Source organism: Bubalus bubalis, chromosome 3, assembly GCF_019923935.1.
Source record: "Bubalus bubalis isolate 160015118507 breed Murrah chromosome 3, NDDB_SH_1, whole genome shotgun sequence".
NCBI lineage: Eukaryota > Metazoa > Chordata > Mammalia > Artiodactyla > Bovidae > Bubalus > Bubalus bubalis.
In genome coordinates, this window is record NC_059159.1 from 125885509 (window position 1) to 125907776 (window position 22268).

The 22268-nt window shown below is 46.8% G+C and overlaps 1 protein-coding gene across 6 annotated transcripts in view; it reads left to right on the plus strand.

The window, feature by feature from the left end:
- The window catches only part of COL15A1 (collagen type XV alpha 1 chain), a 102676-nt gene extending 80642 nt beyond the window's left edge, over positions 1-22034 (plus strand). For 5 of the 6 annotated variants that reach the window (XM_025281789.3, XM_025281788.3, XM_025281787.3 and 2 more), the window contains 17 exons: positions 1533-1586; positions 1681-1740; positions 3181-3249; positions 3365-3406; positions 5733-5778; positions 7556-7636; positions 8047-8096; positions 8192-8302; positions 9183-9327; positions 13105-13169; positions 14462-14590; positions 14738-14797; positions 15217-15228; positions 15557-15616; positions 18030-18215; positions 19813-19928; positions 20928-22034. In XM_025281789.3, coding sequence (XP_025137574.2) covers positions 1533-1586; positions 1681-1740; positions 3181-3249; positions 3365-3406; positions 5733-5778; positions 7556-7636; positions 8047-8096; positions 8192-8302; positions 9183-9327; positions 13105-13169; positions 14462-14590; positions 14738-14797; positions 15217-15228; positions 15557-15616; positions 18030-18215; positions 19813-19928; positions 20928-21141 — 1500 coding nt within the window. In that variant the 3' untranslated portion in view covers positions 21142-22034. The remainder of the gene's footprint in view (positions 1-1532; positions 1587-1680; positions 1741-3180; positions 3250-3364; positions 3407-5732; positions 5779-7555; positions 7637-8046; positions 8097-8191; positions 8303-9182; positions 9328-13104; positions 13170-14461; positions 14591-14737; positions 14798-15216; positions 15229-15556; positions 15617-18029; positions 18216-19812; positions 19929-20927) is intronic. The other variant, XM_025281786.3, reaches the window with a different exon arrangement.
- Positions 22035-22268: the final 234 nt, after the last annotated feature.

The window sequence follows — 22268 nt, forward strand, 5'->3', positions numbered from 1 at the left end:
CTGGAGAATCCCAGGGACGGGGAGCCTGGGAGGCTGTCGTCTATGGAGTCGCACAGAGTCAGACACGACTGAAGCGACTTAGCAGCAGCAGCAGCAGGGCTTCCCAAATGGTGCTAGTGATAAAGAACCCACCTGCCAATGCAGGAGACTTAGGAGACTTGCATTCCATCCTTGGGTCAGGAAGATCCTCTGGAGTGGGCATGGCAACCCACTCCAGTATTCTTGCCTAGAAAATCCCATGAACAGAGGAACATGGTGGGCTACAGTCCATAGGGTCACAAAGAGTTGTACACATCTGAGTACTTCGCATACATAGCCTGTCTCAACACAGTCTATTTGCCATTTTTTCAGGGCATGGATGAACATGTTATTAGAGCAGAAAGAAGTGGCTTGATAGGTCCCAGGGTTAAACCAGTCATTCCCCTGAGAGACAGGACAGACCCAGCTTCAAAAAAAAGAGGTGTCCACTGGACATAGAGCTTGTTCTAGGAGGAGATCATGCATTGTATGCATCCCAGGCACTGGAAGGCATGAAGGCTCCTGCAGGAGGGTGGAGCAGTGTCTCTGGGAGCAAGGGGACACAGAAAGCCAGCACTGGAATGGGGTCCATGGGCAGCGCTCATCTGGAGAACTGGGATGCCAGGCTAAGACTCTGGTCCTTAGGGACATGTGGGAGCAAGCCAGGAACCAAATCCTGGAGCAGATTATTGGACTGGGCTGACGTGAGGAGTGGGTCTGGGCTGCATTATTACAGCAGGGGATATGGAGAGCCCTGGAACTTAAGACTGAAGGCAAAGGTCCACGTTCTGAGCTGGCCCAGCACACAACTCCTTGGGAGTTGAGGCCTGGGGCTCCTGACCTCTTGTTTCCTTGTTATTCCTGACTGGCTGAGAGGGTTGGGTCCCATGTCTGCGATGGGGTAGAGCCTGTAGGAGGGATGGAGCAAGTGGGTCCAGCTGAACTCAGAGAGACCAGCAGCCAAGGAGCCAGGCAGGGGGATGCCTCGTAGGTTCTTGTCCTCCATCCTCCCAGCAGTGGTTCATTGTCACCACTGCCCACAGAGGTAGGCTGGACACCTCCCATCTCCCTGGCCTTTTAGTTTCTGTTCCTTTGTTTCTTTTCTAGTTGAAACATATGTGACATACAGCACTGTGTACATTTAAGGTGTGCATGGTAATTTGATACATTTATATATTGTCATATGATCGCCATTGTAGAGATAGCTGCTCTCTCACATCACATAATTATCATTTCTCTTTGCGGCTGGAATAAAGATCTAGACTCTTAGCAAGTCTGAGGATTATAATACAGTGTGGTATTCCCTGTACTGTGCGTTGTTAGCTCTCCAGGACCTCGCTGTACTAGTTGCAAGTTTGAACCTTAAGCCAGACCTCTCCTACTCCCCCGCCCTCCTGCCCCGAAACCACCTTTATACACTGTTTTTTTACTATTTTGGCTTTTTTAGATTCCACATATAAGTGACATCATACACTATTTTTCTCTTTCTAATCTGGCATTTACTTTGCTTCCAGGGACCCAAAGGACCACCAGGACACAAAGGAGAATTTGGCCTCCCTGGACGACCTGTAGGTATCTGAGTTCCTCAGACTGCTGGTGGAAGAAGGACATGTGGGCCAGGCTGGCCTGTGGGTTTACTAAGGCCTCTCTCATGGGTTTCAGGGTCGCCCAGGACTGAATGGCCTCAAAGGCGCCAAAGGAGATCGAGGGGTCATGATCCCGGTAAGTGCCACACCAGAGGCCCAGCCCCACAACACCCAGGGACATGGCCCCAGGGTGGATTGAGGAGGATTGGTCGGGTGCCAGGTCCAAGTGAGCAGACAGAATGCTCAGGAGTGTTCTTCTTCCTTTGCTGCCACTTCCAAAGATCCGCAGCCCAGCCCTGTCCTCAGGCTCATTCTCAGGAGGTCCTGCACCAAATCCACCTTAGTGGAGCATAAGCTTCTGCATCCAGACCCAGAGGAGGGTGGGAGAACACGATCTGGGAATCCTCAAGAAGTCTGGTTTCAAATCCCAGGTCTTCTGACTTGGGTTATATCATGTCTTTCCTGGATTACACATTCCTGGGGGTTTCACAGGTCACTGGTGTAGATGGGGTGGGGCTGGTGAGCATTCTTGAGAGAACACAGAAGCTCAATCAGCTGCGTACGCAGAGCCTCACAAGATGGCAGACCCTGGAACATCCACAGTGTCCCGCATCTGCGAGAAGGAAGCCAGTGTTTATTGGTGCTTTTGAGGACAAGATCTCAGTCTTGATAGTAGCTCTCCTGAGAGACACTCTGTGGAGTCCTTGTTTTACACAAAAGGAAACCAGGGCCTGTAGAAGTTAGTCACCGCTGGAGGCCCCCTCATTTGCTACATGCAAATGCAGCTTGAAGTATGTTGTTGATTCTGTCTGCACCTCCTGGTCTCCAGGAGGTCTCCAATTGGTCTCCAATTCTGCATGCCCAGAATTGCAGAGATGAGGTGGTGTTGAATCACTGGGCACTGACTCACTCACCAAGCCCTTGGGGCTGCAGGTACAGCAGCCAGTCTAGTGATCAGGTGGAGCCTCCACGTGGGCCGGGCGGCTCTCACCTTCGGTCAGAGCCTCGCCCTCCCCCACGTCTGCTTCAGGTGCAGCTTGGGCTTCAGGATCAGCAGAGAAAACATCGCATGGTGTCACTGCCAGGCTGACCTGGCTCTGCCATGGACTCTGCCATGTAACAGGAGTTGGTGTTTATTGTTACATTTATGAGGGGCCCTTTCAGGCACCGTATCCCAGCAAGGCCCCACCCCACCACTCCCTCCATATGAGGGATACGTGGGTAGAGGTGGTGGGCTCTGTATCCGCTGAGCACTGCTCTGGGAGTCAGAATCTGGCTTCCAGTCTCCATTCTTCTGTGAATTGCTGTGTGGCCTTTAGCAGGTCACTTCCCCTTTCTGGCCCTTGTTACCTCCAATTGTAAACCAGCAGTGATACTTGCTCTGCTGTTGTGAAAATCCAGTGAGGACACAGAGGTGGACACGCTTCTGGAAGAGGCTGGCCCACCCGTGGGAGGAGTTAGTTGACTTTAGAAGACCCTCCTTTCCTCGTCTCCAAACCCTGGGGAAGTACCCTGCAGCTGCCTCTGTGCTTACATCAAGCTGAACTCAGGAATGGCCTTTCTTGCCCCTCTTCAGGGTCCACCTGGCCTACCTGGCCCTCCAGGCCCCCCAGGACCACCAGGAGCTGTGATTAACATCAAAGGAGTAAGTTGGGGTGGGAAGGGAGAGAGACCTCCTGGGAAAGCGGGAAATGGTCCCCTACTGGCCTGAGCTGGAGTCGGGTGTCCTCAATCTCTTCTCTCATTCTCATTTCCAACAGGCTGTCTTCCCAATTCCAGTCCGGCCACACTGCAAAACACCAGTAAGTAGAAAACAGTCATGGCCTTAAAGAGCAGGCTTTGGCATAGAAAGCAACTCAGAGAAGAGAAGTTTTTAGTTTTTGTTTTGGGCCACTCTGTCAGCGTTCTCTCTGATGTCTTCAATTGAGTAGGTGGCTCTGAGTCATATTAGGGCTTCTAAGGGCACACGTGTGGACAATGTTTCTTTGCAATCAATAAGCAGTGTCTTTTGTTATCTTCATGTGGACACGTTAGCTTTGTGCTTGGAGCAGTATAAAAAAAGGGGGAAATAGATACTTTAAAACACAGAGGAGAATAAAGAGGCAATTCTGACTAGTGATCTTCACATTGGGAGCTGCAGGCTAAAATCTATAACTATCCTTTCTTACCTGTCACGTTTCTGCACAGTACATAACGCTGAGAGGAGGGACTTCCTCTCTCCCCCTTTGTAATGACAAAACAATCTGTGACTCAGACAAGCTCACCAGCTTGTCTAAGGTCACAGGAAGGACACAGCTGGGCCATCGCTCAGGTCCCCGGGCACCCCTGGGAACCCCAAGGGGTCAGGCACATGCCTGTTCACCCCACTGGTCAGGGCACTGTCCCGGAGGCCTCACCCATGTGAGGAGGGTCTAGTTTTTGTGGGGAAACGCAGGAGGGTGGGCCTTTCCCCATGCACAGGCATTAGTCACTGAACACAATCGTTCACTCAGCAAGTATTTATCAAAGATTTACGAATGCCAAGTACATGTGAGGCCCTAGAACTGCAGCGGTGAACTAGACAGGCGTGAGCTCTGTTCTCGGGAGCCTGCAAATTACAATTTAGAAAGGTTCTTTGAAGCGGGTTCTTAATTGATGTCTGTAGGGGTGGTGATGAGACTTGGGTCAAGGGCTTTAAAATGACACAGTTTGACTGAGTGTTTGCTCAGACATCTGTCCACGTCTAAACTTTGAAACAATCAATTCTGCAACCCAGGACCTGGGAACTCTGGTCTTGAAGGCAGAGGATGGGACCCACCTGTATAGGGACCTGCCTGTGTAAGGTGACCTGAGAGATGGCTGCCTCCCACCATAGACAAGGAATCATAGCCTAGAGAGGCCAGGTCTCTCTCTGAGTTGGTGCCCAAAGCCTCTCCCAACAAACAGGCTTCAAATGGACTGACCGTGGGACAGAACTTGGAAAACTCAAGAGTATTGCATAATGCTACTGCAATTACTGTGACCTATGCGAGGACCCTTTGCAGTGACCATGGCCACTGGGGCTCATGATGTTACTTTAAAAAAGCCAGAGATGAGCTAAGAGCATTTGATTTTGATTTCATGTTGCCTGGCTAGACACCATGCAGGCTTGAGTGTGGATGTTTCTTGACCAGCTCTCAAAGTGGACAGTTGAATAAGAAATGCTTCCTCTCACATCCAGCATTTCATGGGCTTCTTCTCATTTCATCCCCTTTCTAATACCGTAACAATTAACAGCTCACCCCTGGAGTGGAGGAACTTGATCAGCACAGCTATAAGATACCTGCTTGGCACTGCCGCCTTTGTCTTTAACTTAGAAATGTTTTTCCTGGAAGATTACTGTCCCTTTCCCACATCTTCTGTTGGTGACCCCTGAGCAGCTTGTGACCCTCCACCCAAAAGTATGGGAGGATCTGGGATCAGAGGGATCATTTTGATTCACATATTAACTGGGAAAAAGCTGGACTTATAAAAGGAAGGTGGCAGATAGCTCTGTTATTAAAAAAGAGGGAAAAAAATGCAGGAAACTGGGGATGAACTGTGAAGGAATATTATCTTGAACAGCTTAGACCCCAGACCCATGGCACTTAATGGGAAGTCCAGAATAGCACCCCAATCTAAGGATAACTCCTCTTTATTAATTATCACCACCATCAACTCCTGTTCTGGGTGCTCATCTTTGATTACACATGGTAGCAAAGCTAACGGCTGGCCCAGGTTCATGACTTGAGTACATCACTTACCATCTCTTCACCTCTCATATGAGTCAGTCCTAACTGATCAGAAAGGAGGCCAAGAATGCTCATGGTTGGCCAGACCAACATTGCCATGACTTATCTTTCCCTTTGCAGAGTTGTTCAGCCCATAGATTTCACCCTGGCTCAGCTACATGATGCACCCCCGACCCCTACACCTGCTAACTGAAGACCTGAGATGCTTTGCATTGAGGGGCACTGGGGAGCTCAGGGCTTTTGGGGGCCCCAATATCCAGGGCAGGCCTAACTCCATGACCTTGCCCCTTGCCCCTGGGACAGGGGACTAGCTCCCTGCGCATACAAAAACCAGAACAGGGTTTACAGTGTATGACCTTGGCTTTCTCTCTCTCTCTAGGTTGGTACCACGTATTCTGGGAATTCAGAACTCATCACTTTTCATGGTACACACTCCTGTCTTCACCTTATGTTTCTCTGGGATGTTTCCTGACCCTCCTATCTCTGCAGAGGTGGTTTCTGTTTGCCCAGTTCTGGGCATAAACTAGGTGCTCTGAAAAGTCTGACTGCATTGTGGGAGGGGGGCTGAACCAAGGCTGAGCCAAGGGCACCTCTGTTTGCTTGTGTCACCCAGCTGCCTATTTTATGCATCTTGTCTGGGCCTCCTAGCTAGGAGCCAGCACTCCATTTTTCCATCCGTGTGTTAGTTTGTTCTTAATGTGTCCACTGATAGCTTCTCCTCGCCTGGTGCCGTCCCATTCACTGGGCTGAGACAGATGGACCCCATGCTCTTCTTGCCACCCAGGCCCTTAGATTCTGCTGGGAGAAACCATTTAAAAAGTCATTACAATGCAGTATACCAAGAGCTAAGGCAGGGGGTCCCTGCAGCTCAGAAGGCCTTTGCCTGAGAGCATTCCTGGACCAGCAGCATCAGCACTCCTGGAGCTCGTTAGGAATGTAGACCCTTGGGCCACATCACAGACCTGCTGGGTCAGAAGCTTCGTTTTCATAAGCTCCCTCTGAGGTGTATTCACACACAGTGCGTTGTGAGACACGCTGGCTCTGAGTGATTCGTAAACTTCAGCATGTTTGCGGCTGGTGGGAGCTTATCTACCACTCATCAGACAGGAAATAGGCTAGGAGACGGGAGCCGCGGGTGAGCAATGACTCTGGTCCTCTGTCCCCACACAATGTCACACCATGTGTGCCCGTTTTGATTGAGAAGTCTGGACACTTGCAGTTTAAACAGGGAAAGGCCCATTTTTCCCCCCTAATACTGATCTCTGGCTCAGCTCTGTCACCCCTGGCCTGCCAGGTGGTGGTCTCCCTGATGGTATCTAGTGTCATGGGTTTTTGGTCACTTTTGGTTACAAAATCCAGGATGTTCTCAGACTTCTTGTTCAGATCCAATTCAAGGTTCTCCCTTCCTCTGGTGCCAAGTTGACCTTGGGGAGGAGCAGGTGGAGCTGGATTTGTTTTTGTCAGATCCCCTGTGTGTGGCTACACATTGGTTAGTCTCTCTCAGGAACCAGGAGTTCAAAGCTCTAGTGTCCACCCACTTATCCAGGTGGGGAAAGGGCACTGCCTCCTTTTCCAAACTCTACTCCCAGGAGGCTCCCTCTGAGCCCGTCTTCAAGATAAAGAGCTGAGGGAGAAGGGAAGGCTCTAAGGCTGATTCTACAGAAACAGTGCTTCTCATAAGTCCTCTGGGAAGTGGGATACGGCACTGTTGGCATTCTTCCAACTGTGAGTGGAATACTGACCACCCTTAACTGTCCTCTGCAGCACTCCTGGGACATTCTTCCCTTCCCCTTACACCGCTGTGCTGCCCAGGCTTAGGTGATATGGGACTGAGTGCTTGACTTGGTGTTGAGTCTCAGTCCACGTGCATGAGGCCATCCAAGGGAGCTCACTGTAGCCTCTGCTGTGCTCCCATGATGCACTGCTGGTACCTTGATGATGATACTTATTCCATCCTGCCTGGTGCTACCCTGACTGTGTCTGTCTCCCTGAGAGCTTCCCAAGGTCAGGAATTGTGTCTACTGCATCTACCTCTGCCTCTCCATCCTACAGCAAAGGATTTTATACCCTCAATAAGCTTTTGTTTGTTGATTGGACTTAAGAGGATCCATTTCAAAACCTGTCTCAAAAATGTCTTATGTAGAATGAAGGTGTTTTTCCACTATCTTATTTTTTTAAAAACATGTGTGTATTTGGTGGCAGGTGTTAAAGGAGAAAAAGGATCCTGGGGCCTTCCCGGCTCAAAAGGAGAAAAAGGCGACCAGGGACCCCAGGGACCACCAGGTATCCCAACTCTTGTTCTGGATATTGCCCTTTATTTTTGTTCTCGAGAAAGCCAACAGAGCCAGTAAGTGAGGCTAATTACATTACCACCCTGCCTGCAAGCTCCATGAAATTCCAGAGAGACCCAGTCATGGGTGATGCGTGTTCAAGATGGAACATTGTCAGGAGAAACCAGAAGTTCCCATCATTCCAGCTTCATATGCAGAACGAGCCCCAGAGAATACCAGGGGAGAGCCTAGGATCCCACAGGGTCACAGATCCTGGACTGGGGCTCATTTCCAAGCTGTGTCCCCTCTACCAGCTAAACCAATATGAGGTCATTTCGGCTAGGCACTCATCATGTTCCTAGACGCTTTGGTGTTTGAGTTTCTGAGACTGATTGCAAATTTTAGAAAGCATTTCTTTTTCAGGCCCTCCTGTGGATCCAGCTTACCTGAGGCACTTTCTGAACAGCTTGAAGGTGAGCTTTTCTGAACTTTTGGCCTGTGTTTCCAAGTTCTCAGGCTTATGTCAGAGACTGGCTCATTTCTGAATGTTCTCTGAATGATCTTCCAGGGGGAGAATGGAGACAAGGGAATCAAAGGAGAAAAAGGAGACGCTAACAGTGGCTTCTCTGGCTTCTCTGTATCAGGGCCACCGGGCCTGCCAGGAAGTCCAGGTCTGGTGGTGAGTAGTGACCCCTCCGAGTCCCTTTCCTCAGTGAATCCTGGAGTTCCTGGAAGCCTCCCAGTGTGACTAGGCAGCTGGGAAGCAAGGGCCAGTCACAGGCTAGAGGCAGGCCTTGGGTGTCAGCCTCTCCCCCCGATACTTGCTAACTGGTGGGGAGCCTGACTGAGGCCACGGAGGAAGGGGAGCTGGCCAAGGCCATGTGCATGCAGGTAGCTTCCATGTCACCCACTGCATTGCCTTATTCACACCAGTGGTGGAAAATTCACTCAATGCAAAGAGTTGTTAATGGTAGACTCATCAGATAATAGAGGTAGAAGCAAAGGTGAGGAAGATATTTTTAGAGTGGCTATTTGATTCTTCTGGAATTTCATCAAACAAGAAGCCCCTAAGTCAGCTTGGTCTTCTTAGGATGAGAAGCTTCTCCAGGTCACAAGAAAGAAATTCAGTTTACGTCTCCAGTGAGATTATGACGAGATCATTGACCCTCAGGGGCGTGGAACTCGCCATGAGCAAGACAAAGCAAGCCGGGAGGCCAGGATTCTCCTCCAAGCTCTGCTGCCAATTTGCTCTGAAACCTTGGCCAAGCCCTACCTTTCTCTGGGCCTCTGTTTTTCCATCTGTGAAATGCCAAGGCTGAACTAGATGACCTCCAGTGGACCTTGTAAGTCCAGGGCTTCCTGGGCTTCTCTCCTGTCATTCAACATAACAGCTAGGCCACTGCTCTTTTAAGTCTTCCACCACCTAGCTTGTGCCCAGGATTGAGGACAAAGATAACAATAGCGGGAGTTTACTGACTTCTTACCAATGTCCTGACAAAAAGACCAGACTTCTAGTGACTGATGGTGCTTTCTCTCTTCTGTTACCATGCACCTGACAGGGCCAGAAAGGGGAAGCCGTTGTCGGGCCCCAGGGACCCCCAGGTGCTCCTGGCCTGCCTGGGCCACCTGGCTTTGGGAGACCTGGTTCCCCTGGGCCACCAGGACCCCCGGGACCACCAGGACCTCCAGCTATCCTAGGAGCAGGTCAGTACCGTGAGTCGCCACTTCTGGGTGGCATGTCGGAGCCACACTGTCTGACAGAGGCTGTGTTGAGCCTTGGATTGAGCCTTCTTTCTTTTCTTTTGTTTTAAACTGAGATATCATTTGCATGCCAAAGAATTCACTCACTGAAGTGGACAACTGAATGGTTTTTGATATATTCACAAGGTTGTGCAGCCTTCGCCTCTCCCTAACTCCAGGACATTTTCATCACCTCGGATGGAAGTCCTGTACCAGTTATTAGTCACTCCTCTTTCCAAACCTTGATCTTTCCCTAATCTTGGAAACCTCTAATCTACTTTCTCTCTCTATGGATTTGCCTATTCTAGACATTTCATGGCGGTGGAATCACACAGGGTGTGGCCTTCGGCTTCTTTCACTTACTGCAATGTTTTGAGAGTTCCCCCATGTCACATGTATCATTTCGTTTATTCATTCATCAGGTGATGGACATTTGAGTTGTTTCCACTGTTTTGGCTATTTTGTGTAGTGCTGCAGTGAACATTTATATACAGGTTTTTGTGTGAACATATGTCTTCAGTTCTCTTGGGTTTATACCTAGGAGTAGAATTGCTGGGTCATATATGTGATGGAAGGTGAAGGGGAAGTCGCTCAGTCGCATCCGACTCTTTGTGACCCCATGGACTGTAGCCCACCAGGCTCTTCCCTCCATGGAATTTTCTAGGCAAGAGTACTGGAGTCAGTTGCCATTTCCTTCTCCAGGGGATCTTCCTTCCTGACTCAGGGATCAAACCCGGGTCTCCCACATTGCGGGCGGACGCTTTACCGTCTGAGCCACTAGGGAATCCCCAATATATGTGATTACTCTATATTTAACCCTTGGAGGAACTGCCAGACTGTTTTCGAAAGTGACTATAGCATTTTGCATTCCCCCTAGCAGTGTACAAAAGTTACAATTTCCCTTTGTTGTCATCATCATTTGTTATTATTATATCTTTTTTATTCTAACCATCATTCATTCTTGTGAAATAATATCTCATCGTGGTTTTGGTTTGCATTTCCCTAAAGACTGATAATGTTGGACATCTTTTCGTGTGTGTGTGTGAACTTCTTGGCTGATTTGTCAATGCCTGGGCCTTAAGGGACTTGAGGACCAGAATTGATTCTAACCCTCTATGTAAAAAATTTTTTTACCCCTTGGTACCTCACTTCCTCAAATGAAAACTGTGTGAAATAGAAGAAAGTCTCCATTTATTGAATACTTACTAAGTGCCAGGCCATCTGCTAGTCACTCTCCTACAATATTTTGTGGAGTCCTACAAAGCCTTTCAAGGAAAGTATTAGCATCCCCATTTTATAGATGAGGAAAGTGAGGCCCAGAGATGTTTAGGAACCTTTGTGAGGTCACGTAGCCAATAAGTGGCACCAGATCAGGACCCAGATCAGGACCCAGGTCAGAGTAACGCTGAAGCCTACATTCTTTCCACTGTGCCCATGGTGGAAAATAACAGCAGTGGCAGTAATAGCATGAATACCTCCTTTTTTGTTGTTTGGGTCGGCATGAGCCAGGTGTGGCGGAAGCACACCTGGGAAGAGACCTACAATGTCTGGGGCATCTGGGAGAACTTTACACAGGAAGTGACTCTGGGGCAAGTGACAGAAATGGAACTCAAACTAGTTCAAGTAACAGGGAAGCTTACTGCATGTGAAGGAGGGGTGAACAGTTTGTGGGAGGGGCAGGCATGCAGTGAGACTTCAGATACAGCCAGAACCAGGGGTTCAGTCCCTGTGAGGATTCTCCATCTGTTGCTAGGCTTCTCTCTGGGCGCAGCTTCGTGCTTCTTCACCACAGACCACATCCTCTGCATGGTGGGAAATACCAACAACCTACAGCTTCCACTGTCATCTACAAATCTTGGCCTTCTTTCTCAGTTTTCATTTGAAAAGCCTTGGCATAGGGATGTTCTGGGGACAGATTCTGACTGACCTGTCCTGGGCCAGATGCCCAACCTTGGAGCAGTCACCGTGGCCAGGAGGTGGGCTCACATGAGAACGTGGCAGCTGCTTCTGGACCTGAATGGTCATAGAGGTGAAGGGGAAGCTCTCAGGAGCAGGTAGGGATGCTGGTCCCACAGGTGCCCACAAAACCTTGAGGGATAGAAGGGAATTGCAAGAGGTGGAGGGACATTGCGGGGCGAGTACAGAATGCAGACTCTGTTGTCCACAGTAGCCCTAAACTAGGGCCCTGGAACTCCTTGCTGCATTGGAAAGAATTACCTTTCACACAATACATGACGGTTCATAGTTTACAAAACACTCCCATATCCATTATCCCATTTCATCTTCACAGCAACCCCAGGAGGAAGATGAAATGGATAAGATTATAAAACTCATCTTATGGATGAAGGCACCAAAGCTCAGAGAGGTTAAGAGACTAACTCAAGGTCACAAATGCTAGGAAGAGGCATGGCTGGGGTCCAAACCCAAGTCCTCAGGCCCTCTTTCCACTAGAGACATTCACCACCTGTGTGTGAATGTTCAGGTCCTATGTCAGAACTGCAGGCTTCTGTGCACAACCTGAAAAATCTCATGCAGTAGTTTTACTGTGCTGTATTAAGTCGCTTCCGTTGTGTCTGACTTCGCAGCCCCATGGACTGTAACCCGCCAGACTCCCCTGTCCATGGGGATTCTCCAGGCAAGAATACTGGAGTGGATTGCCATGCCCTCCTCCAAGGGATCTTCCCGACCCAGGGATGAACTGAACCTGCATCTCTTACTTCTCCTGCATTGGCAAGCGAGTTCTTTACCACTAGCGCCACCTGGGAAGCCCCAAGTTTTACTGGGACTTTTACAAATATCCTTAACCCTGCCAAGAGTTTTGCAGATTTTGAGGGGAGACAGGAGGTTAGAAAGATAGAAGGAGAACAACAAAATAGCTGTAATGATATTTGTGTTTGCCTAAAGTAAGGGCTATTCATTTGGGAACCATAAACTCCTAGGAATTTCAAGGATGTGCCCTCAGAGAGCTATCATCCCACTAACATTCTAAGTAGAAAAGTGTATGTGTGTGTGTGTGTGTATCTCTATCCTGGGGGAGAGGGCCTTGATCTGGTTTTTAAGGGCACTTTGACTTTTCAAAAGCTAAGAATCTCTGGTTGGATACTATACAGTGTGCAAAGCACATTCCTAGTTTGTATTTTTCTCAGTTCTCAACATAGGCTAGTGAAGAAATATCTGTTTATATTTCACTGATGAAGCTGGGATTCAGAGAGCTTGTTACTTCCCTAAGCTCACACAGCTGAGAATCAACAAACCAGGGTCTTCAGTCTTCTGGCTGGAAGGCAAGGGCCCTGGCACTGCCCTACCCTGCCCTCCTGTAGCTTGGCACCTTCTCTTTTTTCTGAGTCTTCTTCCTCTGTTCAGTAATTACCTGTTTGTTTCTTGGGACAAGTAAGTTGTATGAATCAGGACATTTGGGGATGCAAGTGACAGAAAACTCAACTCAGACTGACTTACACAAACAGCAGAAACAAAAGAAACGGATTCACTTACAAAACTGGAAAGTCTTAGGCATGACTTCATTCAGGGCTACAGTTAAGAATCTCAGCCCTCCCCTAAGCCAGCCAAATGCGGCTGAGTCATAAACTGGGCACAGAGCTCCTAAGATTCAGTTACAAGGTGCAGCGTTTGCAGTTGCGAACGTTGTGAGTAAGGTGGTGAACACTCTCAGTGATCGGCTAACATCAGAGGCATTTTGCACAGTGTGCTTTTCTGTAACTTCTCTTTCCTGTTTTATCTTAGCTGTGGCCCTTCCAGGCCCACCTGGCCCTCCAGGACAACCAGGGCTTCCTGGATCCAGAAACCTGGTCAGTATTATCATCAGGGAGTCTTCATCCTTCTGCTTTGGATGAGTTTGTTTAGAACTGTGGCTACAGTGTTTATGGGCTGGCACACCTTCTCTGTTGGAGTTGGGCCTCCATGACAACAGAATTGGTATAATTCCACAAACAGGATATTTATTATACTCTTTGGATGACTTAGTAAAAAGATACAGACGACAAAATCATTTATGATTCAGGTTCCACAAGAGCCAATTGTATTACATCAAAAACCACAAGACTAGAGTGTAAACAACATTACAGGAGCCCCTGCGCTGGTCACATTTCCCCTGGGTAATGCCGCATTCTCCATTTTACCGAAGAAGGTCTCTTGTACCTTCATTACCCTGATCGCCTGACTCTGTATGGCACACGGAGACTATTGTGATGCACAGAAAGAGGAACAAATGCCTCATTAGGATGTCAGGAGGCCTAGCAATGTACGTTGGTCTTTGATAGATTTTAGCTGGAAATTTGGGCTGCCAGATGAAAAACTGTCCAGCAGTTGATGAAATTTTGATATTTGGTGCCTTTGGGGGATGTCTGGGTCATTTTAATGCACAAAGTCATTAAAAGCTAGGCAAAAATTACAGTTGAAGAGAAAAATAAGAGTTTCCTTTTCTGATATTTCTCTGAGACTTGATACTTCTTGATAGAGTTTTCCTGCTTTTATGTCTGTGCCTAGAGAGGCCAACATGATTTTCTAACCTTTGGCAATTGTCTAGACAGAGAAATTATAGACCCCTATTTTCTTGTATGTATTTATTATTGGAACTACTCAGCCAGGCAAAAAAAAGGTTCAGGACCTAGGTAGAGTCACTCTCTTGTTTATATTTCTGAATCCAAATGAAAACACTTTTGAAACCCTGTAAGGAGCAGCATGAGCTAACGTAACATATGTAACAATGCCTGTGCCATGGTGCAACTCACGCGAATGGAAGCGGCAAAACCCACCCATGATTTTCCCAGTACCAATGCCCAGCAGAGCCAAGTCTATTGACAGTTTTTAAATGTCTTCAAACTCACAGGATATTATCTTCTTTGTTTAATTTTTTTATTGTAAATGAGATTTCTATTTCAAGGTAATGAATGTTTTTATTTGATCAAAAGGAAAGTCCTTTGGTTATTGATGAAGTTATATATCTCTCTGTGGCACAATAACCTTTTCCTTGCCTGTGAGGGAATGGCTCATATTTGACTTTACAAAGAGGCTGGGCTTTCAAATCGCACCATCACTCTAATGGTAACTGCAGCGTTTGGTATTTAAAATTACCTAACAGGTTACAACGTTTAGCAACATGGATGACATGTTACAGAAAGCACATTTGGTCATAGAAGGGACATTCATCTACTTGAAGGACAGCACCGAGTTTTTCATTCGGGTCAGAGATGGTTGGAAAAAATTACAGGTAATTCTTAAACTCCTTTTAACAGACTGCCTCCAAGTACCCTCTAAAAATCACAGTCTGCTCCTGTAAATGCCATTTTTCTGATTTGAAAATGCACAAACAGTTTCCAGTTGATGTTTCATTTTCAACATCCTCTTTTCCTTAAAGCTGGGAGAACTGATTCCCATTCCGGATGACAGCCCTCCTCCCCCTGCACTTTCCAGCAATGTGAGTCCTCTCCCCGCCTTACTTCTAGCTCCTTCATTCATTAGCCCTGACTGAATCCCCTTGGCATCCAGTATCAAGCTCTCTGACTCCGGACAGCCAGCCCTGCAGGGTTCACTATCTGGCAGAAGCCCAGAAATTACCAAGTGCCAAAAGAAGGTTCTCACACTGGACGGCAGGGCAGGGGGGCGGGTCGGGGAGGGGGGTGGAGCTGGACCCAGAGGCTGGAGACCTGCCATTCCCATGTCACAGCTGAATCCTCTTGGGCAAGGGACTCCCCTTCTCTTGGCATCAGTTTATTGATCTGTGAAAACATGGTTGGCATAAGCAATCTAGAAGAACCCTTTAATATTTGATGCTGAGACTTCCTTACCTGATTAGAACATTAACAACTTGCATTGTCCACTGTTTCAACCTTACAGCTACCCTTTCAGGTAGGTACTATCATTCCCACTTTGCACGTGAGGAAACTGAGGCTCTGAAGGGGTGCCTTGCTCTATAAAGTGAATGAGTTGTTTGTAAAACATGGGAATTCTGCTTTTTGGTTCAGTGCTCTTTCTAAAAGTCTTGAGAATATTGCTCCCTTTCTGAGGATCATTTTTCGTTCATGCATGAACTTTCTTCAGTTAAGTGTGGTCCAAAGACCATGACAAACTGTTTAAGACAGCTTTTTAAGAAACAGTGCACTTGTACCTTAATGTACGGTAAAGAGCAGAGTGAATGTATGTTCAGGACTGTTTGTTTTCTTTTTTTACCGAACAGCCTCATCAACCTCAACTTTCACTGACGTCTATTTCAAATGTCAATTACGGCAGACCCGCAGTAAGTACCATTCATGCGTTTACTCTACAAATGCCGAAAGTGTGTCTACCATGTGCCAGGCCCCATGCTTGACATGCAGTTTGTTTAGATAATTGCCGGAACCTCAATTGCAGGAAATACAAGGCCTGTGGACTCTTGTCCCTGTTGAGTCTGCTCCACCATCTCTACAGACCAGCCTCTGCAAAGGTCTTTCCTCCTGCCTCCTCTCTACCCCACCCCAGGACACAGACATAGATTACATCTGCAAAACTTGCACACAGCTTAGGGTTGCCATGGCACTGATCCTGGCCCCAGCGCTATGTGATCTTACAGCTGCAGAGCCCATACCACCTGGCTCAATTCAGAGTCTTGGGAGAAGCCAGTCCACATGGCTCAGACTCCCTCCCAGCCAAATCAAGAGCAGCCAAGAGAATGAAATTGAATGGCCTAAGGCGACTCTTTAGCAAGTATTGTGGGGACACTCTTCAGAGCACAAGGCATGAACTTGGCGGGCACTGGGAACACGTTTCCTGTAGTGCTGCCCTCTGCCCAGCAGGAGATCCTGTGGGGCATGGTGAGTCTGCAGTACCTGTAGGATACCTGAGTGGAGACCCCCAGAAGGAAGCAGCATCGGAAAGTCTGCAACCCTGCAGTGGGTCTAGTCTGGAAATGCAGACTTGGGAGTCTTCAGTAAAGCCATGGCCGTTGTGTTGGGGATGGAAGGATTCCTAAAAGAGAATCTATATGGTGAGGAGAGACTGGATTGTGAGGAGCAAAAATAAAATGCACTGACTGGAGAAAGATGAGAAGGAAACCGAGAAGCTATTGCCAGAGAGGAAGGAATGCCAAGCAAGGTAGAAGCCAACAGTGTCAAATGCTGCCAGGAGGCCCATGCAAAGAGCTAATAGGTGTTGTTCAAATTGAGAAACTAGGGAAAAGCATTTCCGTAGCATGGAGGGATGCCAACAAGATTCTAGGTGGTGGCAGAGTAGGTGGGGGGTGAGGGAACAGAAGCAAGTATAGGTAAACCTTCAAAAAGCTTAGCTATGCAGGGAGGCATAAGGGCAGTAGCTACAAAAAGGTTTTAAATAGTGTATTATAAATTCTGAAGTAATACATATCCATTTTAGAAAGTCTAGACAATGAATAAAAAGAATGGAGAAGAAACTAATCACTTATAATTTTACAAAACTATAACTATCCACAAAATAACTATTTTAGCATTTGATTATTGAAATGTCATTGTCTTCACAAAAATGATAGCTATTCATTATAGAAATGTTCCAGCAGTTAAAGATACAGAAACATGAGAACATAAAAGCCCCCAATCCCACCATTCAGAAGTAGCCATGGTTCCAGGCCTTTTTCTGCATCTCCTTAGAGAGGAAGAAGTGGTAGTGATGGGGTCAGGGGTGTGGCAGGGAAGCCCCCTCTCACCACTGCTCCTTTCCTGGGTGTCCCCCAGGAAAGCTCGTTCTATTGAGGCCTCTTGTGACTGCTCTTGGGTGTAGTCCCCAGAGGCACAGTGGCTGGAGGGTGATGAGACCATAGGGCCTCTTCCCTCACATGCCACGGTGTTCAGACATATAAGAAGAGGAAGATGGGCTTAAGATATTTTTCTTTCCTGGAGACTTGGGCCCAGGTCCTGCATCAGCTCTGTGCTTCCCCAGCTCTATACTAATGAGATAAAAATTACTTCTGACATGCGGTTGAGGAGGGGGATGACTGCTCCTTGATTATGAAATGTAATTCAGAGGCTACAGCAGAAAGGACTGGGAAAGAAGTCTGGGTTTGGGGAGAGAAAGTGTGGAGGAAGAAGATTATGGAATGGCTTTTATTTGGGCTACTGACCAAGGTGTCAGGAATGTGAGGCTAGAATTATTGTATGATCCCTGGTTTCTAAGAGTCTATCTGAACAGTCTTCATAATAAATGTCACGACCTTCTCCTTCCAAGGCCTTTTTCCTCTGGTCCCCCAGGATCAGCCCCAGACCTACTCAGGAGGTGGAAGAAAGGGCAGGAGGCAGATAGTTTGATGCACCTCTGAGATCTAGAACCAAAGCCAGTTTAAAAACCTCGTAGAAGCTCAATGAAGGGCAGACCCAGAAGTCTCCAATAGATGGCCTGCCTGCAGGCTGAATTCAGATCTCTGAAGTGCTTTAGTTTGTTTTTCTCGTACATTTCATAAGAAATGTCTACTAGTTAGAGCGGTTCAGACTGCTGAGCCAGACTGCTTTGGGAGACCTGGGCTCTCCTTCCCTGGAGATGGTCACACCTGGGCTGGGAATCCAGTGTCAGGTAGAGGTGGAATAAGGTGACCTCAGCGTGCCTTCCAGTGCAGCAAGTCGGGGATCTTATTAGGAACGTGTGATTATAGGAGTTGGAGTTTGCTATCAGTTCTCCAACTGCACTGTCTTTTCTCTCACTTTTTACAGCTACACTTGGTTGCTCTGAACACGCCGTTTTCTGGGGACATTCGAGCTGATTTCCAGTGCTTCCAGCAGGCCAGGGCTGCAGGACTGTTGTCCACCTACCGAGCATTCTTATCCTCCCATTTGCAAGATCTCTCCACAGTTGTAAGGAAAGCAGAGAGATATAGCCTTCCAATAGTGAACCTCAAGGTAAAACTAAATATGGTTCCCGTTGCCTCCTGGATGTACTGTTCTCCACAGGGACTTAGGGCAGTTGCCACTCCTCACACCTTCAGGAGTGTGCTATTTCGAGGCCCTGATTAGTTGTGTGACTTTGGGTGGTTACCTTCCCTCTCTGGGCCTCAGTTCCCTTATATTTGCAATAGCCCTTCCTGCTTAGATGGTTTGTGATCCTTGGAGCAAACAGGAGGGATAGTAATGACCTCTTTCATTCATACAGCTTTTCAGTTTATAAAGCACTTCATATCTGTTCTAATAGATACTTCCAATAAAAATCGGAGTTATTCTTTTCTCAGTTTGTTAGGAAACCGAGGCTTACAGGGAGAAACAGTTCACTCAGAGTAACTATAAACTGGAATTGGTTTCCTTGATCCCCATGTCCAGGGCTCTTGTTTCCACCCAAGGGTGCCTTCTGTAGAGAACTACCTGAGTGGCACCAGAACCACTCTGTCCGGCACCCTGGTTTGCTACCCTCAGGTATTTCTGTGCCCTTGTTCGCTGGCAAGGCAGGGCCTCACTGCATCCTTCAGTTACACAATGGAAATAGCCTACTCCTTTAAGGCTACAGAAGAGCAGCTCATTGCTGCTCACACATATCCTGGGTCTTGATTCCTAACCAGATCTTAAAGGTTCTTTGAGACCCTATGGTCCCTGTGATCCCAGTATTCCAACCTGGAAGCTTGAGCCTGGCAAGTTCGTCCTGACCCCACACACAGCACTTCCTATCCTCTCTTCCAAGGGTCTGTTCTACCATTTCACCCACTCACATTGTTTGTATTCTTAGAATATAAATAACTGAAGGAAAAGGAGTAAAAGATTCATCTCCACATCACCCACTTGTGCTGTGCTTAGTCACTTAGTCATGTCCAACGCTTTGTGACCCCATGAACTGTAGCCTATCAGGCTCCTCTGTCCATGGGGATTCTGCAGACAAGAATACTGGAATGGGTTGCCATACCCAACCCAGAGACTGAACCCAGGTCTCCCACATTGCAGGCAGATTCTTTACCATCTAAGACACCAAGGAAGACTCACCCATTTGTATATTAGCACAAATTTGAAGCTCAGAATATAATTATAAAGGCTTCCTTGGTAGTTCAGATGGTAAAGTATCTGCCTGCAGAGCAGGAGACCTAGGTTTGATCCCCTAGTCAGGAAGATCCCTGGAGAAGGGAATGGCAGTCCGCTTCAGTATTCTTGCCTGGAGAATTCCATGAACTGACTGTGGGGTCGCAAAGAGTCGGACACGACTGAGCGACTAACAGTTTCATTTTCATATAATTATACAATGTTTAAAATAGCAATAATAAAATAAAGACCTAAAACACACTTTTGATGGGGAAGAGACATTATGCACATATAGTAAAAGAAATTACCTCAAGAAATAAGATCATAAAGCTGAAAGGGTTCCAAGGATAGATTATAAAATCAAACCAAAGTATTTCCCAAGTTCTCACTCTGTCCAGGATATAGGATTAGAGTTGGGGGCTTCCGAGCTTTGAAGAATGGATAAATACTTGCAAGCTGTTTGTATAATGATTCTAATGTAGCATTTTTGTCTCCACAGGGCCAAGTACTTTTTAATAACTGGGACTCAATTTTTTCTGGCCACGGAGGTCAGTTCAATACACACGTTCCAATATATTCCTTTGATGGCCGAGATGTAATGACAGATCCTTCCTGGTAAGTAGAGGTTGAAGCCTTTGAAGTATATCATATGATAGACAGCTTTAGGAAACAGTCTAACAATGGGATGCCCTTATCAGCTACTCCTCTAAGATGCTGCCAGGATAAAACCCCAGTGAGGCAGCCAGAGGCCTTGGAGAGAGCCTGGCCTTGAAGTTAGGAGACCTGGGTCCAATAACTATATGGGACCTTGGGTAAGGCACTTCCACTATTTGAGCTTCAGTTGCCTCACTTGTCAAGTGGGCAGAATAATCATATCCATACCATAATAATGCTGTGAGAATAAAAAGGTAAGTGTGAGAATATCTAGGATACAGTAGGCACTTAATTAGTGGTAAGTAATGCTGTTATTGGTGATTCTTTAACTCTCTCCTGTGAGTTGTGTTCTAATTCTTTGAAAATTATGTATGCTTTTAAGAATACAACAACTCAGTAAATCTTTCCTCATTGTCTACTGTATGCCAGGCCTGATGTCAGGCCTGGAAGGCGCAGTAATAAACCTACACAGCTCCTCCCTTTTCAAAGCTTATAGTCTGTGGGAAGACAGACACAGACTAGCTACCATTCTAGACATGATATTGTCATTGGAAAATGAAGAAACAGATAAGATGGTAGGAGCACAGAGGAAACAGTCAACATTCCTTAGCAGTGAGAAGAAGGAAAGCTTCCTGTAAGTCCATTTAATGGACTTTGAAAGATGACAAGGAATCGCTGAAAATGAAAGTGAGGCCATTCCAGCCTAAGGGGACTCATCAAAGTTTCCAATTCACAAAAGTAGAGAGTATAATTTCGGAGCATGTAGAAACTGGATATGGTCAGAATGTAGTGTGTTCAGAAAGTTGGAAACAGTGATAAAGACAGAGAAGTAATGTGCGGTCAGACCCTGGAGAGTTCAGGAGTTTGACTTAACTCACTAGACTTAGGCTGATTTCCTCACCAAGATATGCCACAAAGAAGGGTCATTTCAAAAAGTAACACAACAAACTTCCTTTGTAGGCCCCAAAAGGTCGTTTGGCATGGCTCCAGCACCCACGGAGTCCGTCTTGTGGATCAGTACTGTGAAGCGTGGAGAACCGCCGACATGGCAGTCATGGGCTTGGCCTCCCCGCTGAACACGGGGAAGATTCTGGACCAGAAAGCATACAGCTGTGCTAACAGGCTAATTGTGCTGTGTATCGAAAACAGTTTCATGACAGATGCGAGGAAGTAACAACCTTCCCATGCTTCTTAAGAGTTTATCAATTTTTTTATGTGAAGAGTTGACACTGAAATCTAAAATGTTTAAGCGTTGTAAATATTAGTTTTTTATTACACATTCGTCACAACAGCAAGCAAAGAAAACATACCTCAATATACTCAAAACTGAAGACATAAAGGACTCAGATCAAAGACAAAATCTGATTCATCTATTGGTGCTAGATTCTGCGGGAAACCCCATGCAGTGTAAACACATCCCAAGACGGTTAAGAGCAAGTTAAAAAAGGAGCAGGTTAAAAACAAAGGCCTTGGCATTCTGCCCACTGCATCCTTCAGAAAGTGATTTCCTCCTTTTAACCATTGTTGAGTATAAGATGTCCTTCATGTTTTCTTACAAAGTCAGTGTTTAGAAATGTTACCCCTTTCTAAGTTATGTGCAGACCAAACACTTTGTTCTTTAATATACATCCATTGTTTGCAACTGCTGTTTATATAGACAGAACTGCTCCAAATGATCCTATTTGTATTTTCTGATATTACCAGACTTTAATGTTTTCTTCCTAAAATATTATTGCCATCATACTTTAGGAGTTTTACATTTTTACACAATCATATTTCAGTATGACATCTGTTTATGTGAATGACTTGCTGGAAAAGTTTAAGTTCCCAATGATCTGAAACTAGAGAAGAAATACCACATAATTACTTCCTTTCCCTTGGGGGCCCTTTTCCCCACCCCTACCCTGATTTTATGACTTCCATTTGGCAATTCTTGAATTATAACTCCATTTGAACAAACAGGTTCATGAGGATAAATTTTCTGAGACACATATATCTTCATGCTGTATACTTTTGTTCTTTTTTTCCCATGTGATAAGTGAACATAAAAACATCTTTTCCAGGCGCTTTCTTCTGTTTGGCTTTTTCCCCTTGGTTCCTTTATTCCTCATCACTGATGTGGAAGCGGCCCCAGGCAGGATTGCTAACCCTGCGAGGAAGTGATGTGACGCACAAGTCACTGCCACTTGTCTGTCCCCTCAGGAGATGATCGGAAAACAGGAAGATCTTCCCATCATCCTCTTCTTCTCCTGTGTGTTGTCTTCCACGCAGCGAGGGCAGCGTGGGGCATGCAGAAGAGTC